Source organism: Palaemon carinicauda, chromosome 7, assembly GCF_036898095.1.
Source record: "Palaemon carinicauda isolate YSFRI2023 chromosome 7, ASM3689809v2, whole genome shotgun sequence".
Lineage (NCBI taxonomy): Eukaryota > Metazoa > Arthropoda > Malacostraca > Decapoda > Palaemonidae > Palaemon > Palaemon carinicauda.
Window position 1 is genome coordinate 95,520,083 of NC_090731.1, and position 17,978 is coordinate 95,538,060.

The 17,978-nt window shown below is 42.3% G+C and overlaps 1 protein-coding gene across 2 annotated transcripts in view; it reads right to left on the reverse strand.

The window, feature by feature from the left end:
• The window catches only part of Ddx56 (putative ATP-dependent RNA helicase DDX56), a 523,416-nt gene that overhangs the window by 426,517 nt on the left and 78,921 nt on the right, over positions 1-17,978 (reverse strand). For both annotated transcript variants that reach the window (XM_068376800.1, XM_068376799.1), the window contains exon 2: positions 15,713-15,889. In XM_068376800.1, the coding sequence (XP_068232901.1) occupies positions 15,713-15,889 (177 nt within the window). The remainder of the gene's footprint in view (positions 1-15,712; positions 15,890-17,978) is intronic.

A 17,978-nucleotide genomic window follows, 5' to 3' on the forward strand; every position in this document is an offset into this window, starting at 1 on the left:
GAATGGTCTCTGGCCATAATTTCATTCCGGTGGATACTCAGACTGGTTCCGGGCCTCCAGGTAGATCTATTCGCAACTCAGATGAATCACAAACTTCCGTGTTATGTGACACCAAACATGGACCCTCAGGCTTATGCCATAGACGTATTAACCCTGGATTGGAACCATTGGAGGAAGATTTATCTATTTCCACCAGTGAATCTTCTAATGAAAGTATTGCGCAAACTACGCTCCTTCCGGGGGGCAGTGGCTTTAGTAGCACCTCACTGGCCAAAGAGCAGTTGGTTTCCTCTCCTCGAGTTGAAACTCCGACCCTTCCGGATTCCATTCCCCAAACTGACCCAAGTAATCCAAACACAGACTGTGTCAGATTCCTCAAGGATAGCCAAAACCCTAACTTTGTGGACTTCATGAAGTTTGCAGCTCGTAAAGACGCAAACATTGACCCAGAAAACGTTCTCTTCATCGAAGAGGACAAAAGGGACTCGACAATTCGTCAATATGATTCGGCTGTTAAGAAATTAGCAGATTTCCTAAAGAATTCAGACCATACTCGTATGACTCCGAATTTAGCCATCTCATTTTTTAGGTTCCTATTTGACAAGGGCCTGGCAGCTAGCACTATAACCACCATCAAGTCAGCTTTGAAGAAGATCTTCCTTGTTGGGTTTAACATTAACCTGGCGGATTCCTATTTCTCATCTATTCCAAAAGCGTGTGCTAGGCTTCGACCTTTGGATCGGCCACAAAAAGTCTCTTGGTCTCTGAACGATGTCCTCAAACTTGCGTCAGACACGGACAATGAGACCTGCTCTTATATCACTCTGCTTAGGAAGACTCTATTTCTAACAGCTATGGCCTCAGGTGCTAGAATCTCAGAACTAGCAGCTCTCTCACGTAACCCGGAAAACATAGATTTCCTCCCTACAGGCGAAGTACTGCTTTCTCCAGACAGAGCTTTCCTAGCTAAAAATGAGGACCCGCAAAATAGGTGGTCCCCTTGGAAGATTATCTCTCTTCCCCAGGATCCTTCGCTGTGTCCAGTCACTACTCTCAGGACCTTTTTAGCTAGAACTGCCACCCGCTCGTCTGGCCCCTTATTTATCAGGGTACAAGGGGGTACTATGACCATTCAAGGTATCAGACAACAAATCCTCTACTTCATTAAACATGCTAACCCGGAATCATTTCCCCATGCTCATGATATACGGTCAATAGCTACATCCATCAATTACTTCCAGAACATGGACTTTGATGACCTTAAAAAATATACGGGTTGGAAATCTCCTATGGTTTTCAAACGCCACTATCTAAAGAACTTACAGGCCCTTAAATACCCTACGGTTGCAGCGGGGAGTCTTATCTCTCCCCATTAATCTCTGATTATTCCTTTATTCCATCTCTTCTCTCCACTCTCCTGGGTGGTTCGTTAGCCCTAAGTTATTTACCATGTTTAATTCCTATGATTTAACTGTTATTGTATTTACCATTCCTTTAATGTTTAGATATGCTTAGACATGTAAGATTGATACCTTTTGCGACTGGACACTCAGATGATTCCTTGTCTTCATAATTATTTTAGCCTATGTCTTTTGGCTAGTTTGTAATTTTATGTTTTCTTACAGTATTATATTATTGGCTTACATGGTGTTTGTATTCTCCTTATTATGTTATTATTGTATTGGGCTTGGAAGGTACTGTATTCTCTGGTACATTTTCACCGGCCGTCACAGGTCGCCCCAGAAAAGGGATTTTGACGAAGGAAAAATCTATTTCTGGGAAGAGACCTGTGACGCCCGGTGAAACCCTTCCCGGTTGTTTTGTACGGACCCACCCCCTTTTTTTCCTTGCCAAGCCATATGTTCTTGCAGAAGGATGACCTCGAGGGCGTGCGTAGTAGGTGTCGGTGGGGTAGTCCAACTGTGTTCTCTAGGGCCTGTCACAGCCCTCCCCTTTGATGAAGGGATTATCTAAATGGAAGACAGCCTGTGAATAGTGGTTTTCACACGCCCCTGTTGTATACACGACACCCACAAGATGATCGCGCGAGGGTAGTAACCTCTGCATTCCATGCTTTTATCTTTCTCTAGTATATTTGGAAGATTTATATTAGAAAAGTGTAAAGAAGGACCTTTTTCACCTTTTTCACCGGGCGTCACAGGTCTCTTCCCAGAAATAGATATTTCCTTCGTCAAAATCCCTTTTTTAGAATTATTTATTGTTAATTTATTCTCATCATTTATTTATTTCCTTATTTCCTTTCCTCACTGAGCTATTTTTCCCTATTGGAGCCCTTGGGCTTATAGCATCTTGCTTTTCCAACTAGGGTTGTAGCTTGGCTAGTAATAATAACAATAATAATAATAATATATGACATATCTGTTTTAATATTGTTACCGTTTTAAAAAACGGATTTTGAGCAAAGCGAAAAATCTATTTTTGGGTGATATGGCCATGTCGTCCTAAAGGAATGTTCCTTTAGGCAGCTTTCTAAAGGATATTTGGCTACAGTGATACTCCCAAAGAATTGACCACACGTCTCCAGAATTCTAACTCCTGGCGCGAGTATCCTTAAAATAACTCTTAAGGATATCGCATAATATCAGGGGACATATTTCTTGAAACGACACATGGCAATCTTCACCCCGAATAGAGTTTTCGCTCTGAGGGGGAAGAGTGGCGAATTTGAAGGGGAGCCGTTATCAAGGTTACCCGGTGGATCCCCTCCCGGTACCACCCCGGCGAACTATTCCTTGTTGCAATTAAGCATGGATAGCCGCAAATAGAGTAGTTTCGGGTGGGGATTTGTTACATATATGTATACTCCTTTTTAGAAAGGAGGGTGGGTCCATCAGGACGACATGGCCATATCACCCAAAAATAGATTTTTTGCTTTGCTCAAAATCCATTTTTTGGGCTCAGCCATGTCGTCGTGATGGAAGTTTACCAGAGAATTACTTGAAAGTACTATATCTGTGGGTTTGTATAAGTGCCTTCACTTTGAATGAGTTCCTTATATGGTCTCCTAGACCTTTATATATGACATTACTGTTATTTGTCATATCCACTAAGCTTGGAACTAGCTTAGGGCTTCCTGCCCCCTGCAGGGAAAGTGTCGACTTCGACTATAAGGATTCAAAGTTTGTATCTCCATAGGGACAGATGGTAAATCTTAGAGATTACCTTTTATCCCTTGGAAATCTGTACTCTGATTTCAAGTTGGGCCCTACTAGGGCTTAATTAAAACACTAGTATGCTTCATTCGTCTGTTACTGAGATAGCAGCAATAAAACGCAAATAAGTTCAGTATTTTACCTTGTAGCTAAATTATCAATTTTAGTTACAATCAGGTATGAATCTGATCCAGCATTGAAAACACATACGGGTCCATATTTTCTCCTTTTGGGAAAATATAATTTCATCGAAATGATGCCACTCAATAGAGATGTGAAACCAAATCTGACTGATCTGTACAGATTTTGGAAATCCATGAACACCGTGACGCAACGTTCACTCGGCACTGGTGTTATCGGTCAGATATGCACCTATGCGGAACAGTGTGTTAATCATAGTTATGATTTGCACTTGAGGGTAAATGTACTGTACCCATGCACCCGATGCACTGGAAAGTCCGAAAGAAGTTCACTGTTCGTCGCAGGCTTAGACGACAGGTTCTTTAGAACTACCCGCTGCCACCACAACATGTCTTATCTTATGTACTTCCTTCGAATAGTGTTGGAAGAAGTTCCGTGAAGAAGCAATTTTCTTGGGATCATGAACTGTGGGTGAGCTATTAGGATCCACTCTGTGAATAAGTAGGTGAGCACTGCTCAGTTATTTTAAGGATAGATTTTTTTTATCCTGAGGTATCCTTGAAGTCTGAAGTTCTATGAAGATAGACCTTAAGACACCCTAATGGGCATAGGGAGACATCTTCCTTCAGTGGGCAGATTCTCTAAGGACCCCACCTTTTGGTGGGCAGCCCGTTTTGGCGAGAAAAATAGGATCGGGAAAGAATTGTTTTCCCTCTTCTGCGAACTGAATATGGCCTATATTTCATTAACTTTAGCCCCTCAGGCTATTGCGAACAGAAAATTGACTTTCTGTATTAGCTCCTTTAGAGTACAATCCTCATTGTTTAGATTCAAAGCATAGTGTAAGACTTTGACCAACGACCATGTAATGGGCTTTAGAGGGGTTGTTGGCTTGAGTCTAGTGTATGCTTTGGTACCTTAAAAAGGTTTCGCTTATGAGGTTCGTCTCAAAGGCATATAGAGGAGGTCTAGTCCAGGCTGACTTACACATGGTTATCGTAGTGGAAGTCAGGCCTCGTTCAAGTAGGTAAAAGAAGAAAGAGAGACAGAAACCTTTTGAAATTCCTGTTGGTCACCTTGTTTTCACAAGAGGTGCCCTTTTCTTCCAAGACAATTCACATTGTCTCTTGGTTGGACTTGACTTGTACTCTACAATGAAGTCGGTCAAATTCTTCCAGATCCCGAACTCTTGTTCGCTGTTAGGGCGAAAAATATCCTGAAATGCAGGTTGCTGGTTCGCGAGGATGAAATGTAACAGCCGACTTCTGCACCAGATTTTATAAAGCTGGGTACAGCAGAGGAAACAGCTACAGTTTCAATTCTAGAATTAGAGGAAACCAATTGTTTTTGGGTCATTTGGGGGCCAATACAGGAGCTGTTCCTTTGCAGGATACTAGCTTGTCGAGGACTTTTAGCAGGAGATTGGTTGGTGGAAGCAGATACATTCGATTCCATCCGTTCCAGTCGAAAGACATGACGTCTAACGCTTCTGCTTAAGGTTCTCGTAAGGGGCTACTAGTTCTTGTTGTCGCTCGTTGCGAAGAGGTCAATCTGCAGTTCCGGGACTTTTATTGAGAATAAAGGAGAATGAGTCTGCGTCTAGGGACCATTCTGTCGCTATCGGCTTTCGCCTGGATAGAGCATCCGCCGTCACATCGTGGAACCCTTGAAAGTGAACTGCTTGATAATGCCATCTACTCTTCCTTGCCAGGCGGAGGATGGCTAACATCCCATGGTTGATGTGAAATGAACTCGAGCCTTGTCGATTAGACATATTACTATCACGTCGTTGTTGAGAGCCAATCTGATGTGGACTGTTCTGCGAGGGGATAGTCTTCTCAACGTCAGGAGGACTGTCATAGCCTCCAAGATGTTAATGTGGAAGTTTTTGAACTGGAATGATCAATTTCTTGCCCTTCCCTTTCATACGGATGGCCTCCTCGTTCTTTCAGGGAGGTTTCAGTGTGCATCGTCACTGATGTTTGTGGTGGTTGCAAGAAAATTGTCTGTGCTAGGCTCTTATTCATTGATCACGGCCTCAATAGCGTGCGCAATCGGGTTGGTGTCAACCTTGTCGATCTCTTCAAACGTTTGATGTGTCTCCAGACTCCTGGCGCATCCTTTGGTTGTGCTTCTTAGCACCAGGTCTGTCACTATTGCGAACCGGAGAGAGCCCAGTGCTCTTTCCTGTTGGCATTTTGAAATCCTCTTGTGTTGGATTAGTCTCCTGACAGATACCGCTATTTTTCTCCCCTTCTTTAATAGAATGGAGAGGTGGTGTGACTGCAAGTTCCCATGGATTCACAACCATTGAGACTTGTGAGCTGGAGAAAAGCGAGACTTCTAGCGACTGGTCTTGAGGATCAGGTGTTCCAGGAACTGGATCACTTTTCCGGCCGCTTGCAGGCAAATAGTCTTGGATGCTGCCCGTACCCGCCAATCGTCCAGGTATGCTACTACCTGTGCTCCTTCGGAGAGCAGGTGCTGGACGATCGTAACCGTGAGTTTTGTGAATACCTTTGGGGCTATATTTAGTCCAAAGGGCAAGGCTGTGAAGACAAATTTTGTCTTCTGTAGCCTGAATTCTAGGTAGGAGGAGAGGGGGCGATTGGCTGGTAGGTGCCAATAAGCATCTGCCAGGTCTATTGAGACTATATACGCTCCTTTTTTGATAAAAGGGTCCTTATGTGTTGCATTTTAAATATCCAGAACTTGTTGTTCTCGATGAACTTGTTGAGTAGAAAAGTCTAGAATGACTCTGGGTCTGTCCGAGTCCTTCTTGGGAACATAAAACAGCCTTCCCTGGAATTTTGATGGACTTCACTTTCCTCATTACCTTCTTATTCAAGAGTTCTGAGGCATATTCTTCCAATAAGGGGAGTGTTGGAAGAATTTTGGAAAGATGGGGTGGATTTCGTTCCATTTCCAACCAAGTCCATTCGTAATATGGCTGTGGACCCAGGGATCGAAGGTCCAACGATCCCGAAAGTCCCTCCTACCTGGAACCTCACATTGATTAGAAGGTTCCTGAAGACATATTTCCGTGACCTCATCCTCCTCTATCCTTGGGACAAGTGCCTTTCAAAGCCTGGAATAATACAGGTGACTGGCTACCAGCTGATGAGAGACCATCTAGAAGGTGGTTGACAGCTGGACTACCATTTGAGGAACTGTGATCATGGTCACGGTCGGAAATTGTGCAGTTCTAATGATGATTTCCTCTTTGAGGACATGCCCCACTTTTGGAGCATGTTCCCATTCCCCGTGGTGGCTTTGGTAATGACCTCTTGGACCATTTCCTGTGGGAAAGGGTCTATGCCCCTGATACATGATGAAATCAGTTTTCTGGGTTCGTGTTTCACCGTTGATGCGGCAAACACATGGTCTCTACCGGTTATTTTTTGACCTGAGAAAAAAGCTACAAATCCATCACAAGGGTAGGGCGTTACTAACGGCCTGGACACATTTCTTAAGCGGTTCTGACGAGACAGGGAGGCGATAAGCTTATCTTCGTCTCCTGTTCCCTTCCCAAGGGATGGTTTGGCAACTTTGGAAGGTTCTCATAAACTGCTGACCTGCTATTTCTGGATCCAACTTCGAGACGGAGAAGGTTAGATGTACTTCTTCCACTTCTACTCGCAGGTGGGCATAGCTAGAGATGTGGCGGGATGTTGCAAAACAACCCCCTCACCCTTGAATCACTCTAAACAGACCAATGTCTCCTCAATACAAACTTTCCCCTTACGTTATCAGCAGCGGGACTCTAGGACAAAAGGACAAAAAACAAACCAAACCTTAAAACTATATATTTCTTACAAACTATAATAAATCCAACCAAAATCAACAGCATCAAAAACTTTACACTAAATATACTATAAATACCATTCAAATAAACGCAAAAAAATCCTAACAAACTTAACTTATACCAAACACCAACACCAAAAATAAATATATATATGAATTATCTTGTATAAATATTATTATGGGACACCGTTACTGTCGCCACACACAAGCCGGACTGTCTTTACGGCACACTAACACAACTCTGTGTTTAACAGTTTACTGGGTGGCAATTTGCCACAACTACTTCCCTGATTGGGGTCGTGGTTAGTATTATCACCACCATCATCATCATCATCATCATCATCATCAACAGCAATCTGGATTTGATTCGGTCCGGGTCATCAACAATTGTACAAATCAGAGTGGTCGTATCAAATTCTTTATTACAAGCCAAGTCGTCAACAATCAATTAATCCACTTTCAAAAATCGCTCTCCAAAGGAGGAATCACGGCTCAGAAAATCAATGAACACTTCCAACGCTGGTAAGAAAAAATATATAAATAGTTATCCAGCACTCACACAACTGCCTTAAGCTGCAGTCAAATAAAAAAAGCATTCGCTCCGAAACATTCACCACTGTCGTAACCTAACTAAAAACATAAATAAACAATCTCATTTGTACCAACAGTCTTTCTCACCACCAACGATCGATACACTAACTACTTTCGCTCGCTGACACAATCTCTCTCTCTCTCTCTCTCTCTCTCTCTCTCTCTCTCTCTCTCTCTCTCTCTCTCTCTCTCTCTCTCTCTCTCTCTCACAGGATTTGGCAAAAAACAGAAATTAAAATAAAGCAAAAATAAATCCTCCACATTCCTCCCCCCTTACTTTGCCAAATCCTTCTCACACAACACTTATATTATTTTTTTCATAACCCAGTCGCAGTCGGGAACGGGACCTCTACTCCGAGTAACTGGGCCTCCATATACTCTCTCATTCACTTCTTCCTTATCACAATCATTCGCTACATTAACACTATTCCTATCTAAATCCCTATCATCTAATATATCATGTACAATCATATCTACCTCGTTCTCATCTGGCCCTAAAATTACACTCATTTCTGTAAACAGTTCATCCATTTCATCAAAAACATTCTCAACTTTAGCAAAAGATTCATTCATACTACTAATCATTCTCCTATCTCTCACTCTCGCATTCGTCATCCTTTCTTTTACATCATCTAATGAAAAACCACACACACTATAGGTATCATTCATACTCAGCCATGATTCATCTGTATTAATACATTTATCTTCCACACGCACTTGTACATTTACACTCTTGTCATACTTATTACTATTCTCACTTTTACTTATAAAATTTCTCCTTCTTTCATCCTTACTTAACGCTTTCAAATGCCTCTTTTTCCTATATTCAACTAACACTAATTGTTTATTTTTCAGCCTTAACTTCTCATGCATACTAGATTCATACTTGCTCATTTCCAACCAATTATTCATCCCGTTCTCACAAACATTGATGCTATTCCTTCCACACACACAGGAGGACTCACCCAGCTGAACCCTCTCACACTCTAGTTTCCCGAACATCCTAGCTGACTTAATCCCTTCTTCCTACATACTCTAGCTACATGCCCATCTGAACCACATTCACTACACTTACCCCGCGGCTCCTTGCACATTCTAGCATAATGACCATCCTTACCCCAATTACCACAAATCACATTCATACGATTACTACGACATCCACTCGTATGTGCCCAGTCATACCACACTGATAACATTTTACCCCTTTCTCTTTCTTGCACTCGCTAATTCTATGCCCTACCTCACCACATCCAAAACAAGCACCTAGAGCCCATCTACATTCATTCTTCTTATGACCAACTTTCCCACACCTATAACACTTTTCATCACGGACACGGCTATCTGACATATCTCGATGTGCACTCACACTCCTATCCCTATTGCGCCAATTACCCTGCCTAAATCCTTCATTTGTCCTTACAGGTATTCCCACATTACTCGCCCTAACACTCCTATCTACTACAATATCAGCTACCCTCATTGGTCCTCTCAAAATTGCATCCTTATAACTACCAAATTCTATTACACATTCTTCCATTCCAGTTCTTACACTCACAGATTTACTTTCTTTCATACACCTATCCAACTCGTAATCCTCAACTATCTCTAAAATATCATCCCATGTCAATCTTTCTTTTGTCCACCTCATTTTCTCCTTCCGTTTCAAATTAACAAACTCAGCAACATTCTCAGGTACAGTAGCCAAAAACTTCTTCATTAACTCCTTATTCTCATTTATACCTTCATCCCCATACTTCTTCCTAGCTAAAGTTTCCAACCTACATACATACATCGATATCGCTTCTCCTGCATTCATCCGTGCTTCATCAAAATCATTCTTACGCTTATACTTAACACTCCCTTTCATACGTTTTACCTGCTCAATTATTCTCTTTTTCACACTTTCATAATCAACGTCCCCTACACTCATTATCACTCCATACATCGTCAACAAATACCCAGTCAAATATTCTCCTAACTCCCTAGCCCAAACTCTTTTACTATCACCATACTTATCCTGACAATACCTCTCATACTCCTTGAAAAAATCATATACATCCCTACTGCTATGCTCATTGAACCTTTCACACCGAGGTACCTCTCTCATAAACACAGTCTTACACACATCACGTTCATTCTCACTGCTATCATCACTGTCTACTCCCTTGTTACCTTCTTCCTCATTTGAATATAATGAATCCACTTCCACACTTAAATTCCTATCCTTACCCATTCCCTTCTTACCCTTTTTCTTACTTACCACTTTCACCCATTCAAGATCATCCTTGCTATCATCCTGACACTTTTCCTTCTCTTTCTTTACATCACTTTTACCTTTCTTATTCTTCCTATTACATTTTTGTTCATCCTTACTATTCCCAATTCCCTTATCTTCAATCTCACTATCACTATTACTATTACTATCACTATCACTTCCTTTCCCATTATCACTAACCTTAGCCTTCTCATCCACTATCAACCCATTACCCGAAAATGAGGACACTCCTCCGACTGCACCTTCACCCATTATAGTTTTCATCATCCCCATGACTTGCCCCATCATAGCTTCCAATCGGTTCTCCATTCGTTCCTCATTCTCTTTCATCCTCATCTCAACACATTCTTCCACTCTCTCTACAGTTCCCTTTAACTCCCTAAGCTCCTTCTGCATCGCCTCATTCTCCCAGTGCAACCTCTCATTCTCTACAAGCAACCTCTCCTCACGCTCCTTACTCAGCCGCAATTCCTCCTTCAAAACCCTTAATTGCTCCTCCATTTTTCATCAACCTTATATCTAAATTCTTTACCTAATTCAATCCTCCGTCAAAGAGTCCAGCTTCAATCCCACCTCGGCTGTCCCTGTTCGGGCGCCAAAATAATGTGGCGGGATGTTGCAAAACAACCCCCTCACCCTTGAATCACTCTAAACAGACCAATGTCTCCTCAATACAAACTTTCCCCTTACGTTATCAGCAACGGGACTCTAGGACAAAAGGACAAAAAACAAACCAAACCTTAAAACTATATATTTCTTACAAACTATAATAAATCTAACCAAAATCAACAGCATCAAAAACTTTACACTAAATATACTATAAATACCATTCAAATAAACGCAAAAAAATCCTAACAAACTTAACTTATACCAAACACCAACACCAAAAATAAATATATATATGAATTATCTTGTATAAATATTATTATGGGACACCGTTACTGTCGCCACACACAAGCCGGACTGTCTTTACGGCACACTAACACAACTCTGTGTTTAACAGTTTACTGGGTGGCAATTTGCCACAACTACTTCCCTGATTGGGGTCGTGGTTAGTATTATCACCACCATCATCATCATCATCATCATCATCATCAACAGCAATCTGGATTTGATTCGGTCCGGGTCATCAACAATTGTACAAATCAGAGTGGTCGTATCAAATTCTTTATTACAAGCCAAGTCGTCAACAATCAATTAATCCACTTTCAAAAATCGCTCTCCAGAGGAGGAATCACAGCTCAGAAAATCAATGAACACTTCCAACGCTGGTAAGAAAAAATATATAAATAGTTATCCAGCACTCACACAACTGCCTTAAGCTGCAGTCAAATAAAAAAAGCATTCGGTCCAAAACATTCACCACTGTCGTAACCTAACTAAAAACATAAATAAACAATCTCATTTGTACCAACAGTCTTTCTCACCACCAACGATCGATACACTAACTACTTTCGCTCGCTGACACAATCTCTCTCTCTCTCTCTCTCTCTCTCTCTCTCTCTCTCTCTCTCTCTCTCTCTCACAGGATTTGGCAAAAAACAGAAATTAAAATAAAGCAAAAATAAATCCTCCACAGAGACCTTTCTCTAGGATTGGGCAGGATTTGCCCTCTTCAACCGCTCTTCTAACACAGTGTAGGGCTTTCCCCGAAAGGGAGGAAGGCTCATGAGGAAGGAGCAATGACGGTTGGATGCTTCTTGTTCACTGCTGAGACTTTGGAGTTATTATATCCGGCCCCATTCTGGGCCTTGTCATGTTCGAGGAAAATGACTTCCTTCGGAATAGCCTCCTCGCGGGATGTAAGTTCACCTTGTAGCCTCACGAAGCAATCTGGGTACGCTAAAAGCTGGGCCAGAATTGAAGCTCTTCGAGGGGATTGGGCCCCAACTTCTAGAAGATATACAGCTCCCTATTCAACCTGGGCATGTGTTCCGTCTACCCCCAGGAGTTGGTGCGGAACAGTGAGGGAGGACGGATATTTTAGGGGGCTTAGCGGAGCCCCTGGGAGCACCAGGGCGTTTCCTTCCCTGTACCTCTCTTTTCCTCACTTTGAGATCTTGCTTATTTTCCTCTTGTTCCTTCCGGAACAGTGTCAGCATCTGTTGGATCGACTCTAGGAGCGTTTCACTCCTGCCAAACTGTCTAGCCAGTTGGGGAGTTGGGGTTGGAGAGGTTGACGGCAGAAGTTAATATGTTAGCACAGTGAGCTGAGGTACCTCAGTCATCGTCGAAACGGATCCTTCTTCCTCCATGGGTGGTTGAACCACACTTTATACAGGGCCTTCTTGCAGTAGGTCCTGTCTGGTGTCAATGGAAGCCTCTGACATCCGATCTTGGTGGATGTCCAAGCCTTGCAGTGCCTATTGATATCCGTGTCTACCGTCCGTTGGATAGAGGGAGGCAGGACCTGTGCCTGAGGCACAAACGTATACGATTAAGCCTTAGGGAACAGTAGGCACTTCAAATTTTGTTAGGTAGGTAAGGTCCCTGAAAGTTCTTCGGGAAGCCTCATACTCACCTTTGTTGTTTCCCTTGCTGTATCCCTTGACTCCATAGTGTCAGGGATGTCTTTTTACAAACCCGTCGGTCAGCAAGGTCAAGCGACTGGAGTGACCTTTCGGGTCCCAGAACCTCAGGGATCCGGATACGATGCGGCAGGGGCATAAGACCCGTACATCGTATGCCCATAAAAGTTCTTACTCTTGTGGTTGCAGAACTCCTTGTACACTTCGCCATCAGCTCCTCCTGTAAGGGAGATAAGAATGAATGAGTATTAGGTTGTTTATATTATTGATATATATGCTAAAAGTACGGGTTCCAGTACCTCAAGGATCCAAATACGATGCAGCGAGGAGCATGAGACCTGCACATCTTGTGGCCATAAAAGGTCCTACTTTTGTGGTTACAGGACAGGGCTGCACACTTCACCTTGCCCTCCTCCTGTAAGGAAGGAAAGAGTGAAATGAGTATGGGGTAATTTATCATACTGATAATTATTCAGATCATTACTATTACAATTATAGCTTAGGATAGTAAGCTAGAAAGGAAATAGGAAAGACACATATCTGTGTTTCCTGTCCAAGCAATTGCTGTGACCTCCCTCAATATTAATATTTTAAAATTTCCTTATTAGGGAAATATAGGGTGGAATACCTCTCGTAGGTAGAGCTGGAGTCAGTATATACTAGCACTAACTCTCCCACAAGGGAATATTAATACTGTAGGGTAAAGATTTTATGTTCTGATGATCTGGGATACATCAGAATGTTGAAGGAATACTTCACTTCAACATTTGCTTAGCGGTTTCAACAATGGACTGTGAAAGGATACACAGAATATGTTGGAAAATCATACTACTGTATATTATATACTGTAATTTTCTAACTGCTGTATTTCTATACTGCAGGAATACTGGCTACTGTACAGTCTTATACTGTAATTCTCCCGGCATACTACCGGCTAGGCTAGTACCTGGTGGCACTAGCCGACAGAGAAAGAGAAAGAATGGATAGAAGGGCTACCGTATTATTATAGTTTAGTACCATAATAAGGGATGTAGGGACTACTGTCTCTACTGCCTTCTTTCCAGAATGACGATTCAAATGGAAGGGGAAAGAATGTATTCATTCTAGCTTCCCTCCAGCCACAATATCTATTGCCGGCTGCACTGCCGGTTACAGGGTTTGTGGATGGCAGTCCAAGAGAGGACTGAAGAATACTCAAAGTTGTGATGGGTCTCCCATCGGCTGCCATCATGGCCGGCACAACCTTTCCCGGAGCCTTGCTTCCATTAGGGGAAAGGTCGAAGCGGCAATCTAACTGCCTTTGTAGGAGCCCGGTCGGCATCGTAATCAGCCCGGCAGGCGGGGAGATTGTAGAATACCGGCCACAAATGTTGTGACAGCCAGGCCGTCACTAAAGGACAGAAGGGGAAGGGAAATGGTCTTATATTTTTGCATAGAAAGCAGGCGGCACATCTGCCTCCCACTGTCAGCAGCAAAACAAGGAAACATAGTTTCCTATGCCGACGCCGTCTTGGGCGGCCTAAGACATTGCCGGATATAAGACATGTCTTCTAGATCACAAGGGAGAAGGTGGCGGCAACTGTACTACCACTTTCGGTTGTGGACTAGGGAAGCCGGGCTTCCTATGCCGGCAACTGTGAAACCAGCAGGGGAATGACTAATCCCCCATCGGTAGAGTTGCTGACAACAAGACTGAATACTCTGAGTTACTGTCGTAATTCAAAGCCAGGATACTCACTGGCAAAGAGGATAGACAGAAACACTATCTCAGTCAAGCCGGAGTACACTACTCTATGGCAAGACCAAAGATAGGGTTGCCGCCTAATGGCGGCACTCAGAGGGAAGGAAGGGTTTAGCCTTATATCTCTAAAAGAGACGAATATCAAATTATGTTGGTAATGCTAGGAGCTGTGCTATCTCCGATGAATTAACAAAACGATACAAGAGAATAAACGAGGATAATCTTACTAAAGTATACTAAAACACATTAGGCTAGCCTAACTGGAGTCGGGATCTCGGCTACGCTACGTCACCGAGGCCCTATCGTATACTATCGAAACGTTTAACAGAAGAGGAAATATTACATGTGTAATCTCATCTTCACAAGTATAATTTGCCTAAATAGCTATAATTCATTAAAGCTAAATACCGGGGACGTCGTACTACTAACTAAATACTGTAAAGCATTTATGGCGTACGACAGCGGTCCAAAATGGCCGCCTCCGGTTATGGCTCTGCTCCGCTAAACACATCTAAATTATGCTAACTTGACTGTGAGAAGGGAGCCAAAAATTATACACAGGAAAGATTAAATACTCAACTTTCCGGAGAATGAAGATGCTGGAGATTGCATAGTAATAATCCTTGAAATAGTAACTAAAACCAAGAGCAATTGGGAGATACACCGTGCCTAATTCACTACTACAAAAGGAATAGTTCGCCGGGGTGGTACCGGGAGGGGATCCACCGGGTAACCTTGATAAGGGCTCCCCTTCAAATTCGCCACTCTTCCTCCTCAGAGCGAAAACTCTATTCGGGGTGAAGATTGCCATGTGTCGTATCAAGAAATACGTCCCCTGACATTATGCGATATCCTTAAGAGTTATTTTAAGGATACTCGCGCCAGGAGTTAGAATTCTGGAGACCTGTGGTCAATTCTCTAGGAGTATCACTGTAGCCAAATATCCCTTAGAACGTTGCCTAAAGGAACCTTCCATCACGACGACATGGCTGAGCCCAAAAATATTTTATTTTTAATCTTTTTCTCATATTGTTAATTTACTTCCTTATTTCCTTTTCTCACTGGGTTATTTTTCCCTGATGGAGCCCTTAGGCTTATAACATCTTGCTTTTCCAACTAGGGTTGTAGCTTGGATGATGATGATGATGATGATGATGATGATGATGATGATGATGATGATAATAATAATAATAATAATAATAATAATAATAATCTCTCGCTAAAAGTTTCATTGCTAGTTTAATTAAGCTTTTTCACCAAAATATAATTCCATAGTAAAGCGCGAAAGGGTTTGTATTAAATACTGGAACAAACAACAGTTGGAAAGGCAACACTGATTATGTCTATTAGTGAAACAAAAACTGACACATGAAAATACATATAAAATGCAACCAAATATAAAAAAAAGTACAGTTCACTGGGTAGGCTAAATTCTACTCAAAATTAAGATATATTTCACCTGCTCTGTAGCAACATGTTTCTCCTCAAGGACCTTCTGAAGAGCTGGAATGAGAAATGCTGCTGTCTTTCCAGAACCTGTGCGTGCTCTTGCTAATACATCCTTGCCAGCAAGCATAAAAGGAATAGCTCTTTCTTGAATTAGCGTAGGTTCTTTCCATCCTAATTTGGACACAGCCTAAGGAAAAAAAGATAACTAGTTTATTTATTTATTCACTTAATCTGATATTTAAAAGTAAAATTTGTGTTTCCTAGTGTGCATTCCTATATTCTATATTCATTATCTTTTGAAGGCAAAAAAAAGGACAAATTCATAAATAATTTGTATTTTTCCTTAACTAATACAAACCTGTAGTTATTTATGTGGATATTCTTTCAGCGAAGCTGAAAGTAGCCATTAGAATAAAAGTGCAGTGGATACCCTGCCTAGGCGCTTGAGCAGGTAGGCCGAGGGTGGCTGAGTACAGCCACCTATATATATGCTCTCACAGATGTGATCGACGTCACTTTTGATTGCAGACAGGACTTCTGGAAGACAGGTGATGGCAGGCCAATTTATATAAAAAACTACAGGTTTATCTCTTTGCCGAGGCTAAAGCGAGCAGAAACGCTGTCTTCAAAGTGAGGTTTCCGTCAGTTGCATGGCGTAATGGTTCATAGGGTGGTCCTTTTAAGGACCTAAATAGGAGAACCACATTCCAAGGAGGCATAATCTCTGACAAAGGGCAAGTGATCTCATAACTCCGTATGAGTAAAGAAAGCTCCAACGAAGAGGAAATGTCCACTCCTTTCAGCTTAAAGGTGAAGCTCAAGGTTGGAGACTATCCAGAGTCTCCTCTCTTAGAAGGGCTTTTCCCAACAAGTTAGGGAGAGAATGTCCAGATACTTACATAAGTCCTCAGCTTGTGTACCAGGCAAAATGCCTTTCACAGCCAAGACTGAAACGAGATTTCCTCCCGGAGGTATACAAGGAACTCCGCTATTACGGGGATAGAGGCATCGAGGAGAGATATTCCTTCCATGACAACCACAGAAGACTGTCCATTTTGCCTGGTACAGAGGCTGAGGACTTACGCAAGTATCTGGATATTCTCTCTTCAACTTGTCGTGAAAAGCCCTTCTAAGAGAGGAGAGACTCTACAGGATACCATAGCAGAGCTATGAGGGTCATCATTAGGTTTTTGGATGCTCTGGTCTTGTTGAGCAGTTTTCTCATCAGACAGAACGGAGGATCGACGTACACATTGATGTTGTCCCACCATTGTTGAAATGCATCTTGCCACAGACCCTGAGAACAGTGCAGCAAAAGCTTCCTGTTCAGAGATGTTGCGAACAGGTCTACAGACAGGGAACCCTTACAAAGTCAGGACTTTGTTGGTTATCAGAGGATTCAAAGACCACTTGGAACCTACTATCAGAGTCGCTCTGCTCAGATTGTATATGAGCACATTCCTCTTGCCTGGAATGAAGCGATCTTTACTGCTAGATGGCACAGAGGCTGCAAAAAGGTACCGCCTAGTTTGTTTACGTGGTGTTGTAGCTCATCAACACCAGAGTGACTTGCCAGCAACTGTCGGAACTGATGAAGAGCTGGGTATGCTGCTCGCATCTCTAGGAGATTTATGTGCTGGTACCTTTCTGACTCTGACCAAAGGCCAGAGATCATGTGATGCAGCAAGTGGGATGAAGGGACGGATGATGTATTAAATTTCTTTTAAGTGATCATCCTACCTCTCTACTGGAATTCATTTGTAATGTAAAATATATTCACTTGAAATGTATCGAGTTGGTGTAGGGCATTGTTGCTTGTCATGAGGAATTTTGAGATGGACTGAAGATCTACTGGGGGAGAATGTGGAGAAATATGATATTTTGATTATAAAATAAATTTTTGAATATACTTACCCGGTGAATATATAATAGCTGACGTCTCCGACGGCTCGACAGATTCCAAAAACTCGCGAGCGATCGCCGTGAAGGTTGCGGGTGTGACCACCAGCGCCGACTATCGGCCAGATACCGCATATACTTGTAAACATCTCCAGTTCTTCTCAGTCCCCTAGGTCTCTATCGGGGAGGAAGGGAGGGCCTTTAATATTATATATTCACCGGGTAAGTATATTCAAAAATTTATTTTATAAGGAAAATATCAGTTTTAAATATTAAACTTAGCCGGTGAATATATAAATAGCTGATTCACACCCATGGTGGTGGGTAGAGACCAGTATTAAAACAATAAAGGCGTATATGCTCAAGAGTTTTTGACA